Source organism: Trachinotus anak, unplaced genomic scaffold (genome assembly GCF_046630095.1).
Source record: "Trachinotus anak isolate AG129_WGS33_773 ecotype Australia unplaced genomic scaffold, CSIRO_AGI_Tana_v1 ptg000028l, whole genome shotgun sequence".
Taxonomy (NCBI): Eukaryota; Metazoa; Chordata; class Actinopteri; order Carangiformes; family Carangidae; genus Trachinotus; species Trachinotus anak.
The window spans coordinates 22,193,387-22,208,871 of NW_027273879.1; the positions used below are offsets into that span (position 1 = coordinate 22,193,387).

Consider the following 15,485-nt stretch of genomic DNA (forward strand, 5'->3'; position numbering starts at 1 on the left):
CAGCACGTGCTCGAGGGGGCGCGCACTGGAACGTCTAGTGTGTGTATGTGTGTGGGAGGGGGCGAGAGGAGGGGAGGAGAGGGAGCGGAGGGGCGCCTAACTAGTGACATGCCTCTCTGTTATTGATCATATCATTTACACATGCACAAACAGCTGTTAAATACAGAAAATGCCGACTCAAAATATTTTTTCTCCCATCACTTTGGTGCCCCCTCTAGCGCGGCGCCCCCATGCGCCGCATATAGTGCATATCCACTTTTTGCGCCACTGACGCTGACATGATGCTTCTGATTGATGAGCTCTCTTCATGTTAATGTGTTAATGGGACAGTGGAGCAGAGAGTCAGGGACATGGAGGAGAAGGTGTAGAAATGTCAATGAGTCTGTCTCAGATCAGACACTGGTGTGACACTGTTTGACCATCAGGTTTTCCTGAGAAAAGGACTGAGAGATTCACTCTGCCCTGTTTACTCTGTGTTCACAGTTCAGATAAATATTATGAATTTTGTTTAAATTTTTCAGACCAATGTGACATGAAAACTGAACCCAGTTCTGTGGGAGGGATCCTGGGAAAAATAAGAGGTAAGTCATTAAAATAACATATCACTTATATAATAACATATGACATGAAAATAAAATGAGTATTAGATTCTGGTTTTTACCTGTGCAGACGTCACTCGCTGATCCTGACTGATTCTTTGACTTGTGCTTGTACAGACAGACAGACAGACAGACAGAGGTCTGACTGATTGATTTACTCAGCAGTGTAGTGACAAACCTCAGGTTTAAACAACAGTCTGATTCTGGTTTACTTCACTATTCATTCAGTATGTGACTGACACAGCTGTAACAATAGTGAGGTCATAAGATCAGTTATTATTAACAAAATCAGCTGAATCTGATGTGATGTAGAGCAGGGGTTTTAAAGTGGGGTCCAGTGAGCCTCCTCTTACAAATAATTACTGAACACTGCACTGTTCACAGCGCTGTACTGTCTCATCATCGTGTGTAAATCCTTTCCATATATGCTCTTGGTAAAAAAACATATTTAGCCTCTTTAATATTTGGTTCTGAGGGGAAGGAAGAGCTGAGTGAATCAGTTTGCTGCACTCAGCTCTACAGAGAAGTAACAACACAAATCACAATGTTAGACATGTTTTCTATTAGGCCTGTATGATGAGGAGTGTGAATACATCATTGGTTCATTACGGTAATGATTATAACTGTGGACCGATTCAGGTGATGAGTGGAAACACTGTGCAGGATTTACCAGGTAGAAAGAAAGAATGTTTCTCTGCAGAGCCTCATGCGTCAAGAAATTCTCTTAACATTATTCAACACAACAGCAGAATGAGTGAGATTAGGGAATACTTTAATACTAATCAGTATAATAATGTTAATGTACTTTTACTTAAGAAATATTGATATATAAGGTGGTGTTTTATATGTGGTATTTTAATGGGGTATTTTAATGTGATATTTTAAAGTGGTATTTTAACGTGTTATTATAAAGTGGTATTTAATATGGTATTTTAAAGTGGTATTCTGAAGTGGTATTTTAACGTGGTATTCAAGATGGTATTTAAATGTGGTATTTTAACGTAGTATTTAAATGTGTTATTCTAAAGTGGTATTTTAACGTGGTGTTTTAACTTGGTATTTTAAAGTGTGTTTTCCTCCTGGAGAAGGAAACCTTTGTCTGTAGACATCATGTTGTTTTCCCCTCTCTGATGTTCCCTCCTGCTCAGGTAAAGCGGTGGGCACTCTGAATCTGGGGAACTTCTTTGCGTCTCATAAAGGTTACAGTCGTCAAGGCTTCGACCAGCTGAGCACTGAAGGCAGCGACCAAGAGAGGAATGACGAGGACAGCAGTGACTCGGAGAACGAGGAGTACTCTGCTTTGCCGCCTCCTCAGTCCTCCTCCTAGATACTCCACCCACCAACCTGCTTTCATTGCCAAGATGTATGCTATTCATCAAGTGTGTAACTGTTGTGTTAGCTACCGATCTTATTGTTTATATATTTAAATATATACTGTATATAAAATAATTTGGCATAATTTAGACAGTTTATTTAATCTTTATTTAATTTAGCTGTGGTCTTGATACAGCCTCGGTGACACATTGACACATAACTATGAAAGATTTCTTTCCCCAAATCAAACAGCATTAGTGAAATGATTGTTATTGTTATCAGCACAATCCACAGGGGACAAAAATTCAGCCTTAAAACCAGAATAATCAGCTGTGGGCTCACATAATTTATCCTGTCGTTTCCCTTGTTTAAGGAATTTTGCTGTGAAATTCTTGAAATGAGTTTTCTATGGAAATATCAGTTTTTTATGGAAAACCTGAGCCCGCTATTGGATTTTTATCTGAACACATAAAAAAATGTACCAAACTTCACTGAATGACTTTTTTAGATGGAGAATTTCTACGTGTCATGGTCAGTTCATGTCTTCACTCATCCACACTGACGCTGACCTGTTAGGAAACACCAAGGCCTCTGTTTTCATGGAGGAGCTGTGACCAGCAGGCATTGTCCTGACCAAGTGTGTGTCTGTCACACAGTTGAGACAAAGGTACAATTAGCTGGAATCACAACACAATCCTTGGTATTTTGGAGACGTTGGGTTGAGGGCTGAGGTCTTGTCTCAGAACCATGTCTGTCTCTGGATCACCATCAGTCTGCTGGCAGTGTGGCGAGTGTGTCTACAGGAGCTCAAAGATGCTCAGAGAGAAGGTTATAATTGAACACTCCTCGTTGACGCAAAAAATCTGGTTTATTCAGAATCTGAATCTGAATCTGAATCGGTTTTATTGCCAAGTATGTTTCCACATACAAGGAATTTGTGCTGGTGATTGGTGCAATTGGGGATCAGGGGGATCAGTGACAGTGGGGCTCTCTAGCCTTGTTGATAAGGCTGACGGGAAGAAGCTGTTTTTGTGGCGAGAGGTTTTGGTCCTGAAGGACCGCAGCCTCCTGCCAGAGGGGAGTGACTCAAAGCCTCTGACTGTGCCAAACCAGAGCATTGTGCCATTACATATAGACATTCACTGTGTTCACCTTGTTTACAGGCTGCTACACAACAGCACCACTCAACAGCCCACTGCATACCATCAACCACAGCAGCAGGTGGAGATGCCCACACAGTCTGTGGGTCTGGTCTGGTCTGGTCCTGTGTGTTTGTTAGGGCCACAAACTTGTGTTTGCTCCTTTAAAACAGAGGCCTGCTGTCAGCTGTTCAGTGGAGGACTGTTTATGTTACTGCTAAGTGTTTGAGTTTGGACTGAATAGTGTTTGACACATGACTGAGCTTCAGCTGAAGCGGATCATGTAGAGAAATGAGATAATTTCTGATGGTTTTAAAACAGACAGGTGAGGGAGGTGCTTCCCTCCCTGTGAGAATCTCTTACATGTCATAAAGCTGCACACAGCATTACTGCTCCATGTTTTAGATCCGTGACATTTCATTGTAATTCTGTGCCTTTTCATGTGTATTCTGCCTTTCTTCAGCTCCTGCCATTACCACATGACCACAGGATGAAAACAGCTGCGGCTAGTAGAGCTTCTACCACATGATCTCTCTTCCATTCAGGTTTAAGGGTCTAGGGAATGCACTATGTTAATGAGTGTCCTCACAAAGTTAGAATAAACGTGCGTGCGTGCGTGCATGCGTGCGTGCGTGCGTGCAGTGCCAACAAACATTAACAGCCAGATCTCAGCAATGTCACTGTTGAAACATTAGAGAAAACAGTACGTATCTACAGACTGTAGATTAAGATGGATGATGTTGTCACCCTAAGGTTTCTGAAGCTCTGAGTGAGCTGCTCCACCATCACCATCTTGGCAGTTTCTGACTCTGCCCCTAACTCCCAGCTAATCCAAATATGTTTGTAAACATGTTTATTTCTGCTGTAAAGTTGGAAATTTTAACATGGGAGTCTATGGGGACTGACTCACTGTTGGAGCCAGATTCTAGTGGTCATTAGAGGAACTGCAGCTTTTAGCTCTTCACTGTTGATGCTTCATGTTTCTTGGTCTGCACTGCATTACCTAATATTACAGGTCTGCAAATAACAATTATCTTATGATTGATTAATCTGGCAGCTAGTTTCTTGATCACCTGATAAGTCGTCTCATCTATAAAATGTCTAAAATGTTTAAAAATATCCACATTTACTCCCTAGAGCCTGAACTGAAATATCCAGATGTTGTTGCTGTGAAACGTGACAAATGGCTGGAATGGTCCTTTAAATGTTTGTCTGCATATTTAATGGATCAGCCTGTGTTTACTGTTAACCACGGTACACAGGTACAGCAGCTCACAAACTGACAGCAACTGTGTGATGTAGGACAGTCTGGATGTGGATTAGACTCAGTAGGAGGATTTACACAGTCTAAAAGGATGAGTATCAGGACTCTTAACCTCTGATTTGGATCAGAAAAATCAAGTCAATACTCAGTTAAACTTCCATCATCTCCAGAGACTGACACTCCTCAGCTCACGCTCACCTCCTCATAAATGATTAATTGATCACTTGTGATTGTATAAGTGATTCATTTATAAGTAGAATGAATGGACTGAGAATATCATGGGAAATATCAAAGTAAGTTATTCAGTGAAATCTGGTTGTAACAATCACGAGTCGCCCGAATAACAATGCAACAGCTAACATCCATCAGCACACGCCTCATAAACAGTCACACACAGACAGATGTGTTATTAGTCCGTTCAGAGCATTCAGTTCCAGTCTGTATTCTCAGGTCTCATTTCATCTGCTCACTCGTTCATTACTCTATGAAAGTTCATCCTTTGTCTTCAGACCCCCATCAGCTGCTTTGAATGAATGATTTCCTCCACAGCATGCAGTCACATGTGAGCTATCTGATATTTATTGTAACACTGGTTTTGCTGCAAGAGTACTATTTTCAGTAACTATGTTATTTGTGTAATAAAGTGTCTGCAAAGCATCACAGTGTGTTGTTGGTTGTTGGGTTAGACAGCCTGAATAAAGATGACGTAGCCTCTGTGACTTCACCTTCAGGTTTCTGAAGAGCAGCTGCTCCACCGTTGCCATCTTGGCAGTGCCTGTCAGTTTGTGGCAAACAAATGCTACCGTTAGCACAGCTGAGTGTCTGAGCTTATTCATTTCCTGACTAATTAGGTAGTGAACAAGCTAAGCTACTGTGACAGCGCCCACTTGTCACTCACAAAGCCCACGCCCTCAATTCTTCATTACTTTTGTCCTTAATTAAATGTAAACAGGTGAGTTCTATAAAATTCAGCCCGTACAGTTGTCATGAAGGAGGAAATTAGCTCTAGAGACCAAAACAGTTTTTGTACTAGGCTGTAAACATGTTTATTTCTGCTGCATAGAGAAGACATGCTAGATGCAATGAGATGTAAGAAGACCTCTGTGATGCATTTCACTGTTTCACAGGAACGATCCTGATTGGAGGATATTTGATTGTTACAGTTATGTTCACGTGGAACGACTAAACCCTGAATGGGCTGGACCACCAGGACGTCTCACACATCTGAAGTCCTCCGTACAGACAGCTGGTAACCAGGGTTTAAAACCAGTTAGAGCAGCTCCTCAGGTAAATGAAGTTAATGTGTGAGGGAAATGATGGATCTGTCACTGGGAGATGATGGTAATGGTCACACTGCTGGTGAAGGTTTCCAAAGAATGAAGCCTTAACTTGATGCTCTGATGAGTCTTCACCTCATAATCCACCTTGAAAAATATGAATCTACTCCAAGAAATCCACAGGACCACTCAGTAAAGTTTAGCCGTTTCCTTCAACGCATTCAGAAATACAGAAACATTTCCAAATTTATTAAAACTAATTACCTAAGAGTGAGAGAGGGTTCGAACCCTGGGGCCTTTCTGTGTGGAGTTTGCATGTTCTCCCCCTGTCTGTGTGGGTTCCATTCGTCCTTGCAAAAGGCTTTGAATTTTGCAAGATTCTTGAGCCATCTTACATATGCACTGCTCTTTTGAGATCGATCTACAGATTTTCAATGATGTTTAGGTCAGGGGACTGTGAAGGCCATGGCAAAACCTTCAGCTTGCTCCTTTTGAGGTATTCCATTGTAGATTTTGAGGTGTGTTTCAGATCATTATCTTGTTGTAGGATGCATCTTCTTATTAACTTCAACTTTTTTACAGATGGTGTGATGTTTACTTCCAGAATTAGCTGGCATTTATTTGAGTCCATTCTTCCCTCCACCAATGAAATGTTCCCTGAGCCACTGGCAGAAATACAAGCCCAAAGTATGATCGACCTGCATGCTCAATAGTTGGAGAGGTGTTCTTTTCCTGGAATTCGCCCCCTTTTTCTTTAAAACATACATTTATACAAAAGTTCTATTTCGACTTCATTACTCAACAGGACTTGTTTCCAAAATGCATCAGGCTTGTTTAGATGTTCATTTGCAAACTTCAGATGCTGAATTTTGTGGCTATGACGCAGGAAAGGTGTTGTTCTGCAGACTCTACCATGAAGGTCATATTTGTTCAAGTGTCTCTGCACAGTAGAACAGTGCACCACATATAGAATACAGTTGTACAGTTGTCAAACCTGCATCACCTGGCCTTTCCTAATGATGAATGTGAACAAGCCGTAGCTTAATAAGCTAATTAAGGTCTGGAACCTTGGTAAAAGTTACCTGAGAACTCAAATGCATTGGGGTGCCCAAACTTTTGCATGGTGTTACTTCCCTTGTTTCACTCTACAATCACAAAAAACAAAAATAATAATCAAATGTTGCACAAAATGCTGAAAAGAAATGTGTCATCTTTAACTTTATGCCTCAAAACGGGTGGTAATATTTAGTAGTATTGATCCTGGATATAAAATCACTAAAAGCTGCATGGGATGCAATCACACATTCAGTGAACGCAGTATCTGGAGAAGGGCGCACTACTGATTTGAAATCTTACACCAAAAAAAAAAATCACATTCAGAGGAGACATAGAGCACTTGAGGGGGTATTGTAATTTAAATAATATCATATTATATCACTGTAAAACAGAAGAAAATGCAATAACCACGTATTTTGCTCAAACATGTCAGTGCACAAATGTGCACAAGAATACTCTTGTATGTGCGTAGATTCTGGTCTTACCTAAGAACAAAGAAAACATTGGTGAATGTGAGAACCTTCGTAAAAAGTACTTAAGTGGGTTTTATGAAGAAATTTCTTCTTAAGAACGGCCCAATGTTCCTCCCTTGGTAATTTCAGCATCTACAGTTCATAATATCATTAAAATATTCAGAGAATCCAGAGAAATCTTTGTGAGCAAGGGACAAGGCTGAAAACCAGTACTGGATGGTACAGACATGATTCTATAGTGGAAATCACTGCATGGGTTCAGGAACACTTTTGAAAACCATTGTCTGTGAACACAAATCCACAAATGCAGGTTGAAACTCTACCATGCAAAGAAGACACCATATCTAAACATGATCCAGAAACGTCACCGACTTCTCTGGGCCCGAGCTCTTTTAAGATGGTCTCAGGTGAAGTGGAAAACTGTCCTGTGGTCTGACAAATCAAAATTTCAAATTGTTTTTGGATGCTGCGTCCTCCGGGCTACAGAGGAGAGGGACCATCCAGCTTTCCCTGCGTTATCAGCGCACAGTTCAAAAGCCAGCATCCCTGAGGCTGTGGGGGGCATTAGTGCCCATGGCTTGGGTAGCTTGCACATCTGGGAAGGCACCATTAATGTTGAATGGTATATACAGGTTTTGGAGCAACATATGCTGCCATCCAGACAACAAAGGCCTTGCATATTTCATCAAGACAGTGCCAAACCACATTCTGAGTGTATTACAAAAGCATGGCTCTGTAGTAGAAGAGTCTGGACACTAAACTGGCCTGTCTGCAGTCCAGACCTGTCACCTACTGAAAATATCTGGAGCATCATGAAACTAAACATATGACAAAGGAGACCCCGAACTGTTGAGCAGTTGAATTCCTATATCAGACAAGAATGGGACATTTCACTTTCAAAATTCCAACAACTGATCTCCTCAGCTCCCAAACATATACAGAGTATTGTCAAAAGAAGAGGTGATGAACACAATGGTTAACATGTCCCTGTCCCAACCTTATGAAACATATTGCTGCATCAAATTCAAATTGAGCAAATATTTTTCATAGAACAATAAAACTTTGTTCTATTTTATGATTTGCAGATTTTACACAGAGTCCAAGTTTTTTTAGAAACAGTAAAAACAGCTGTTCTCCTCCATAATCTTGTGCCCCTGCACCAGTTAAATATTCTTCTTTAATGCTGCAAGTGAAGACAACTTGCCATTGTCCATATTTGACATATACAGCTGCAACTGTTCTCATTGCTCTATCCTATTCCTCTGGCTGATATTCACCTGATACTTCACACACCTGCACATTTTGTCATTATCCATTATGTAAATATCATCTAATGGTCCACATTAACATTTCAACTGTTTCTGATTCTGTTTTTCTGTGTGAGCACACATCAAGTTTGTCTGGAGTGTTACCTACCTGGGGATTTAACTCCATCCCAGGCTACCCCTGAGGTCACACTCCAGATAAACAATATTCACTCCCCTGATATCCAATTCATCTTCAGTCTTTGAGACTGAAGAATAAACCTTCAGTTGATTATTTCCAGTAGTATCTATAGTATTATGTGATGTTTTTAATATAACATACAAATTTAATGTTACTTCTAATTAAAGTGTTCTTTGTTACATCCTGCACTGTTTCTGCAGTGGTGTCTCTCAGTGCCTCCAGTAGGAGAGCCCTGTTTTCAGATGGATATATCACCTGTATGTAACATAAAGACCTCACATCATTGTACATGCAAATACATGTTTGTCAACCATGTTGACATTTTTAAAATCATTTCTGGGCTTGGTCTTCAAAGATGAAGAGCTCTACTGAGGGTGAGCTGAAAGAACATCTTCTCACTTTCAGCTACTTTTACACCAAAGGACAAGATGAAGAGTTTAGAGCTGAATCTAAATTTCAAATAAAACCACCACCAGATCTTTTACTGTCTGCAACATGTCAGTATGTGTGTATCTGCTCTCAGATGCTGAAAGAGCTGAACTAGTGATGGTGTTCGTTTATTCACCAAACATCACTGATGTAAATTCAAAAGCTTTGACTTACAAGCCATCAAAATGACTGTTAGCAGACAGTCGATCATAAACCCTGGACCCAGGATCCTGGACCCTGGTCCACTCCCCACTCAGTTGATTCGACATGTACCTGTGTGAAGCCTTTGATGTCATCTTGTGTTGGTGCTCCAGTGTGGCCAAGCACGCATTCATTACCTATCACAGTGTTAAACACAATTATTTTATTCAAACACAATCCATATATGAATTAGTATTAAATACTTTTCAAACTAATTTTGGTAATTATATTTTCCAAAACATATATAGATTTAATCTCACACTCAAGCTCCAACTCAGGCAGAGTACAGCAATGTTCCAGTAAGAGCTTGTATGGCTGAATTTTTTACAGCAGGACACTTTCCTTTAGAGCATCACAGGCATCTTTCGCATCTGAGGGGGGAAAAAAACACAAAGATTTACTACATAACAACCTGGAATGTTAGGAACTGACTTATTTACAATACAAGAGAATTAAATAGTCTGAAACATAGTTTTCAATATTGCTTTGGGATGAAGCTCTGGCTGCAGCAGAGCCTGATGCTGGTGGTGCTGGACCTGGGGTTGTTGGTGGTCCTGGAACTAGGGATGCTGGTGGTCCTGGACCTGGGGTTGTTGGTGGTGTCAGGGCTGTTGATATTTTGGGATTTAATTATGTGGGGTATTCAGGGTTGTTTGAATATCTGAATGTGATCAATATTCACTCTGAATAAACATCAGACTGTAGGTCTGCACTCTTTTTGTCGAAAGTTGACTTTTACACACACACACACACACACACAGTAATGAGCACATTATTCTTTGTTTGAAACAAATGACTTTTAATGATTTTATGATTCATTCATTCATTTAATGATTCATTGCAAAAATATTGCAGCCTTTGTAAAGACATATGAAATATGTGAGATCATCTCATATATTTAAACACAGTCCAAAAATAGATGTACATTTATATAGCCGTGTGCTGTCACATTCAACAAACCTCATATCCAGCTCTCGTCCCTGGTCTGTGAGGATGCTTTCTGGGGCCCAAAACAAAACAAAAATTTCACCACACAGTCTGCCACATTTGCAGCTGTTGGAGGGGAGGTCCCTGGACCACCATCACACATGTGTACCTGTCCCTGCCTCTTTCTCAGCCACTTTAACAATGAGGTCCATCCCCACAAGTTCAAATGCTTGGCTCACCTTCACAAAGGACAAATACAGTATGTGGGAACTTAGCTGCAGCTTTTATGAAAAACGAAGCGGGACTTCTGGTTGTCTTTTCATGTTTTTTAGTGACGGAAAAAACTGTCACAATACAAAAAAATGACGATGACTAACAGATCATAAACAATGACTCTTCTTCCGTTTTCCAACTGACACTTTCTTTTTTTTTAATGGTTCGAACCTTGACCTTTCTCAACTGACGTGTAAACACAGAAATGCCCTCTGGTGGACTAAATGAGTAACATTAGGCTACATATCAGTTGCCTTATATGAAATCATGTATGAAATTAACCTTACTTTTAATCTGTATTTTAATACTGTCTATTTAATATTTAACTGGATCTGAATGCAAATCATGAAATATAAACATAAAATAATAATCATGTTTTCTAAATAAATAATAATGAACAAAGGATACAACACAGTATTCACTAATTACTACTGAGCATTCTCTACCACAACACATAAACTTCATAGAGTAAAGAAAGACATCATGACTCACTTGTGTGTGGATGAACTCAGTACTGCGCCTGTTATTCCACACATTCTCCAACCTGACAGACAACAGTGAAATATGCCCAATCAGTGAGCTCCTTTAGGTGTGTTCATGTGCTGTTTGATGTGATAAGGCCTATATATAACTGCAAATACCTTAACTGTATATATATATATATATATATATATATATATATATATATATATATATATATATATATACACACACACACACACACACACACATATATATATAGATAGATAGATAGAATCTGGTCCTTCACAAGCCTTTGACAGCTTTCTTGAACTCATCCATTTTTCTTTTTCCACTCAATGTGTTCATTTCCTTTCTCTTTACTTTCAGTTCCTTAAGCAAATCTTTCAATTTCAGAAACCAGGTAACAGCATGTTTTAGCTTTGTCCAACATGAGAGGTGAGTCGGTGAGTCATCAGTTGAGCCATTGAATCATTGGGCTCTTGCACCCGAATGATACACACTTTAGCTCATCCATGTTCAGGATCTTGATTCTTTGGCCTCTCACCTTGTGCCCAGCAAGAAAATTGGTTCTGAAAGCCAGTTTTAATTTCTTAAGAATGCTTCAACAGTCTGTCCTCTCAACATGATCAGTGGGATTCAAAGTGGTGTTGACATACTTCCTCCTGAAGTCTGAGAATTGCTAAGATTCTGTTAGCAACAAAAGTCTTGAACTTTTGGCTTTCATGTCTATTCATCAAGAAGACTGAGTCATGAAATTCCACTTCAAGCCCTATCTTCAGAAGCTTATCCATCTTAATAGTAACTGTGGCTGCAGTCAGTTCCATTCTTGGAGTGGTTGGAGACTTCAAGGACGTCACCCCTGCTTAGCTATCATCAGTGTGGACTGTGCCTCACAAGTAGCAGAGTGCAGCAGGATATACCTTGCTGTTCCATTGGCATCTTCACTCGCATCAGCAAAGTGATGCAGCTGTGTGAAGACTGGTGTCCCAACCTGCTTTGCCTTAATGTATGTGTCAAAATTCTTAAGCTGTTGCAAACTTGAGATCTACTTTTTTCCAACTCTTAATGACACTGTGTGACAGGTCTTCATCCCAGCTGTACATCTGCCAGCTTAAGTCTTGCAGAAGTCTTTTGGCAGGCAGCATAACTGGAGCGAGAAAGCCTGACGAAAATGGAGCTGACAAGGGAGAGAGCAAGCCTCACCTAGTTGTTCTTTGAGATTTGAATCATTCTGATTCAGTACACCACCGAATTCCCAATGCTCTCTCCATTGGTAAATTATTGTCATCTGTAGTAACTTCGCATGCAATTGCTTCTGGAACACAGCAACTCTTTATTGGCTTTATAGCTCTCAACAGTTCTTCCTAACATTCCTTCTTACAAGAAGCATCCTTCTCTCCGGCAGGTTCACTCGTCATCTACACTCACACAACTCTCTACCAGCGACTGACATAACAGCACCGCCACCTCGTGGACCTCTCTGCCAACCCATTGCTGGAGGCATGGTAGGCGGTCACATGACAGATATCATTTTTTTTTGGAAGTCTTCAAACTCTGTGCTGATGGTGGTGCCATTGTCAGAAACCAACAACTCCGGCAGTCCACGATTACTAAACCTAGTTCGTAGGCACTCAGTTGAGGTGGCTGAGGTGGCAGAGTTCACTGAATAGACATCCATCCATTTTGAATGTGTGTCACAGGGTGTAGTGTGTCTGTGTGTGTGTGCGTGTGTACGTGTGTCACAGACAGACGCTGATTAGAGCGGCGAGCCCAACCCACCTCCAACCAGGCGATCGAGAAAATGCGAGCCAGGTGTGCAGGGACAAAAAGGGGAGGAGAGACGCCAATAAGAGCGGCGCGGAGCAGACGGTGTGGCGGAAAGAGCCCGAGAGAACGACAGAGTCGTGACCAGCCTATGGCCGGATCGATGGAACCCAAGCAGATGAGAAGAATCTCAGTAGCTGGGCCACAACAGGAAGGAGCAGCAGCAGAGAGACCATGGATGTGCGGCTGCTACAGAGAGGGAGACATGCTACGTGGGAAAGTGGCGGGGTGAATGCACGCTTCGCCCCTCCTCCAGTTAAGTCTCCCTCTTTATTCATTCTATCGCCTACCGCTGACTATGCACAAACTCACTGAACGGTTGATTGTGCCAGAAGACTTTATGTACTGAACGGGAACAAAAAGGGGAGGGCCACTAGTTATTTGCATGTTTATTTTGGGTGTATTTTGTTGATTTTTCTCATTAATTTGCCTAAGTTTGTGTGATTTCTTTCCATTGATTTTGGCTTAATTTGTTTAGTGTATATATTTTTTTTATTGTGGGTAAATATTTCTAGTATTTTGTTTACTTTACTAATTGGCCACCCAAGACAGCTTAAATTAGTCTATTCGGAAACCGCATCTGAAGACGAATGAGTGGGGACTGAAGGGTCTGATGATTTGGGTTTTCTCTCTCTTTTTCCCCCCTGTACCTGCTAGGGCCGGACGCTGCATGTGGCAGTGGACACCAGGCCTCCAGGAGTAGCAATCACGCCACAGATTGGACTTTTAGGCACCTTGCACACTGGACCCTGGGATATTGTTGAGACGCACTGGACTGGTTATTCCAGTCTTACATTATCTTGTGTTACTCTGTTTTTGTCATATTTATTGTCTTTTAAGAAATATAACTTGCCCTTTTGTAAACTGGCGTCTGTTGTGCTGTTTTGAGTCGGCAAATCTCCCCAGTAGAGTTTTTAATAGTAATTAAGGTTTCCTTAATTTTTAGCCACCCTCACGGGTGTGACATGTGCATCTATGCGCACAAAAAACATCTTCCCCATAAATGGTCCTGCATAATTCATGAGAATACAGCTCCATGGCTTGTCAGGCCAGTCCCCTGGATGTAATGGGGCTGGTACAGGACTGTTTCGGTTCTCCTGACATGTTGAACAGTTCTTGACCAAATCCTTCAACTCTTTGTCCATCTTTGGCCACTATACATAACTCCTAGCCAATGCTTTCATTCTGGACACTCCTGGGTGGCACTGGTAGAGTTGTCCCAAGGCATTTTCTTGCCCTGCTTTTGGCACAGTTACTCTCGGACCCCCCAACACACACCCATTTTGGATGCTGAGCTCATGTTTTCTCACCTCATAAGGGGCAAATTCCATCCCTTTGTTTTCTGATGACCAACCTTTGTGCACCATCGCCCGCACTTGTGAGAGAATAGGATCTTTTTCAGTCCATGCTTTCACTTGATCAGTGGTGTCACCAGTGTGATGTCAGAGCTCTCCAGCATGAGAACCCTCTCCACTGACCTATCCTCCTCAGGTTTCTCTGGTAAGGGCAGGCGACAGCGTCAGTGTTGCTGTGATATTTTCCTTTGTTGTACACTATTTTGTATTCATAGGCCCTCAAGGTTACAGCCCGCCTCTGTCAGGCCATTTGTGGCACTGCTTGCATCTCACTAAAAAGGGACAACAAGGGTTTGTGATCAGTCACTACGGTGAACTTCCATCCATAAATGTACTGATGGAAGCGTTTTATTCCAAACACCACCGCTAGTTTTGATACCTGATTAACTGTCAGGTTGTAGTCTCTGCACAGTCTTGCTGACTCATCAGGCTTTAACATGGGGACCACAGGAGCTTCCCACTCTTTTTGTTCTGCACCTTTACCCAAGCTGCTCCCAACACCTTTACTCTGTGCCCTGTGTATGTTCTGAGTCTCACTCTACATGGCTACAGTTTTGGCACCTTCTCTCCCCAAAAAGTTTTATACACTGACAGGTTCACCAATGTGATTCCACAACCCGAGTCAACTTCAAACCACATTTCTTTCTCATTAACTGTCAATGTCTCGAAAAATGGCTCTTCTGCTGGTATGTCTATTATATCCATTTTGTACAATGTGAACATGACCTCCCCTGCATCTATGCTATCTTTTCCATCCTCTCCCTGACTGACATAGTTTCACCCTCAGCTTTCATGTGCTTACCCCTCTGTCTCACTCCACCCCCTGTAGCCTTAAAAGTGCTAGCTGAACCCTCGGACCTGCACATTTTCTGGATATGGCCAATTTTGCCACACTTGTGACAGGTTTCCCTATTGAACTTACAGTCTCCAGCCCCGTGCTGTTTGCTACCACACCTGTAGCAAGCCTTCAGCTGGTGCTGGTGCTGAAGCCTATTTAGGGCTTGTTTTGTTGACATCTTATGCACAGCTTCAGATGTCCTCACATGCAAGGGTACCAACTGCTGTGACTGTAAATCTCTCACATCCTTTGCTGGCAGTCTCAATCGCCTGAGCCAGCTTCAGTGCTTTGTCGAAGGTCCAGCTCGTGGACAACATGAGACACGTCATAATTTCACAGTTACAACACATCTAAGACCAGATCTTGAAATCCTTGCACTCTTTTGGGAATTGAGTTGAGCAATGTCCAACTGTTACTCTTGTTACAGCCTGGCTGGGTTTTTTCCCCAGTGTTTCCTTGTGTCTCTTTCCACTGTGTCTCCTCCCCCCTGTGTTCGTGTGTTTCCCTCCAGCAGGGGTGTGGTGCAGTGCTGGCAGCCTCAAAGTTGGCCATGCCTGCAGCTCCCAGTCCTCCGGATCTCACAGATG

General features: G+C 41.7%; 1 protein-coding gene across 8 annotated transcripts in view; it reads left to right on the forward strand.

Annotated features, from left to right (window-relative positions):
• pam (peptidylglycine alpha-amidating monooxygenase) overlaps positions 1 to 4,973 on the forward strand; it is a 32,631-nt gene extending 27,658 nt beyond the window's left edge. For all 8 annotated transcript variants that reach the window (XM_071465257.1, XM_071465258.1, XM_071465253.1 and 5 more), the window contains 2 exons: positions 522 to 581; positions 1,748 to 4,973. In XM_071465257.1, coding sequence (XP_071321358.1) covers positions 522 to 581; positions 1,748 to 1,926 — 239 coding nt within the window. In that variant the 3' untranslated portion in view covers positions 1,927 to 4,973. The remainder of the gene's footprint in view (positions 1 to 521; positions 582 to 1,747) is intronic.
• The last annotated feature ends 10,512 nt before the right edge of the window (positions 4,974 to 15,485 follow it).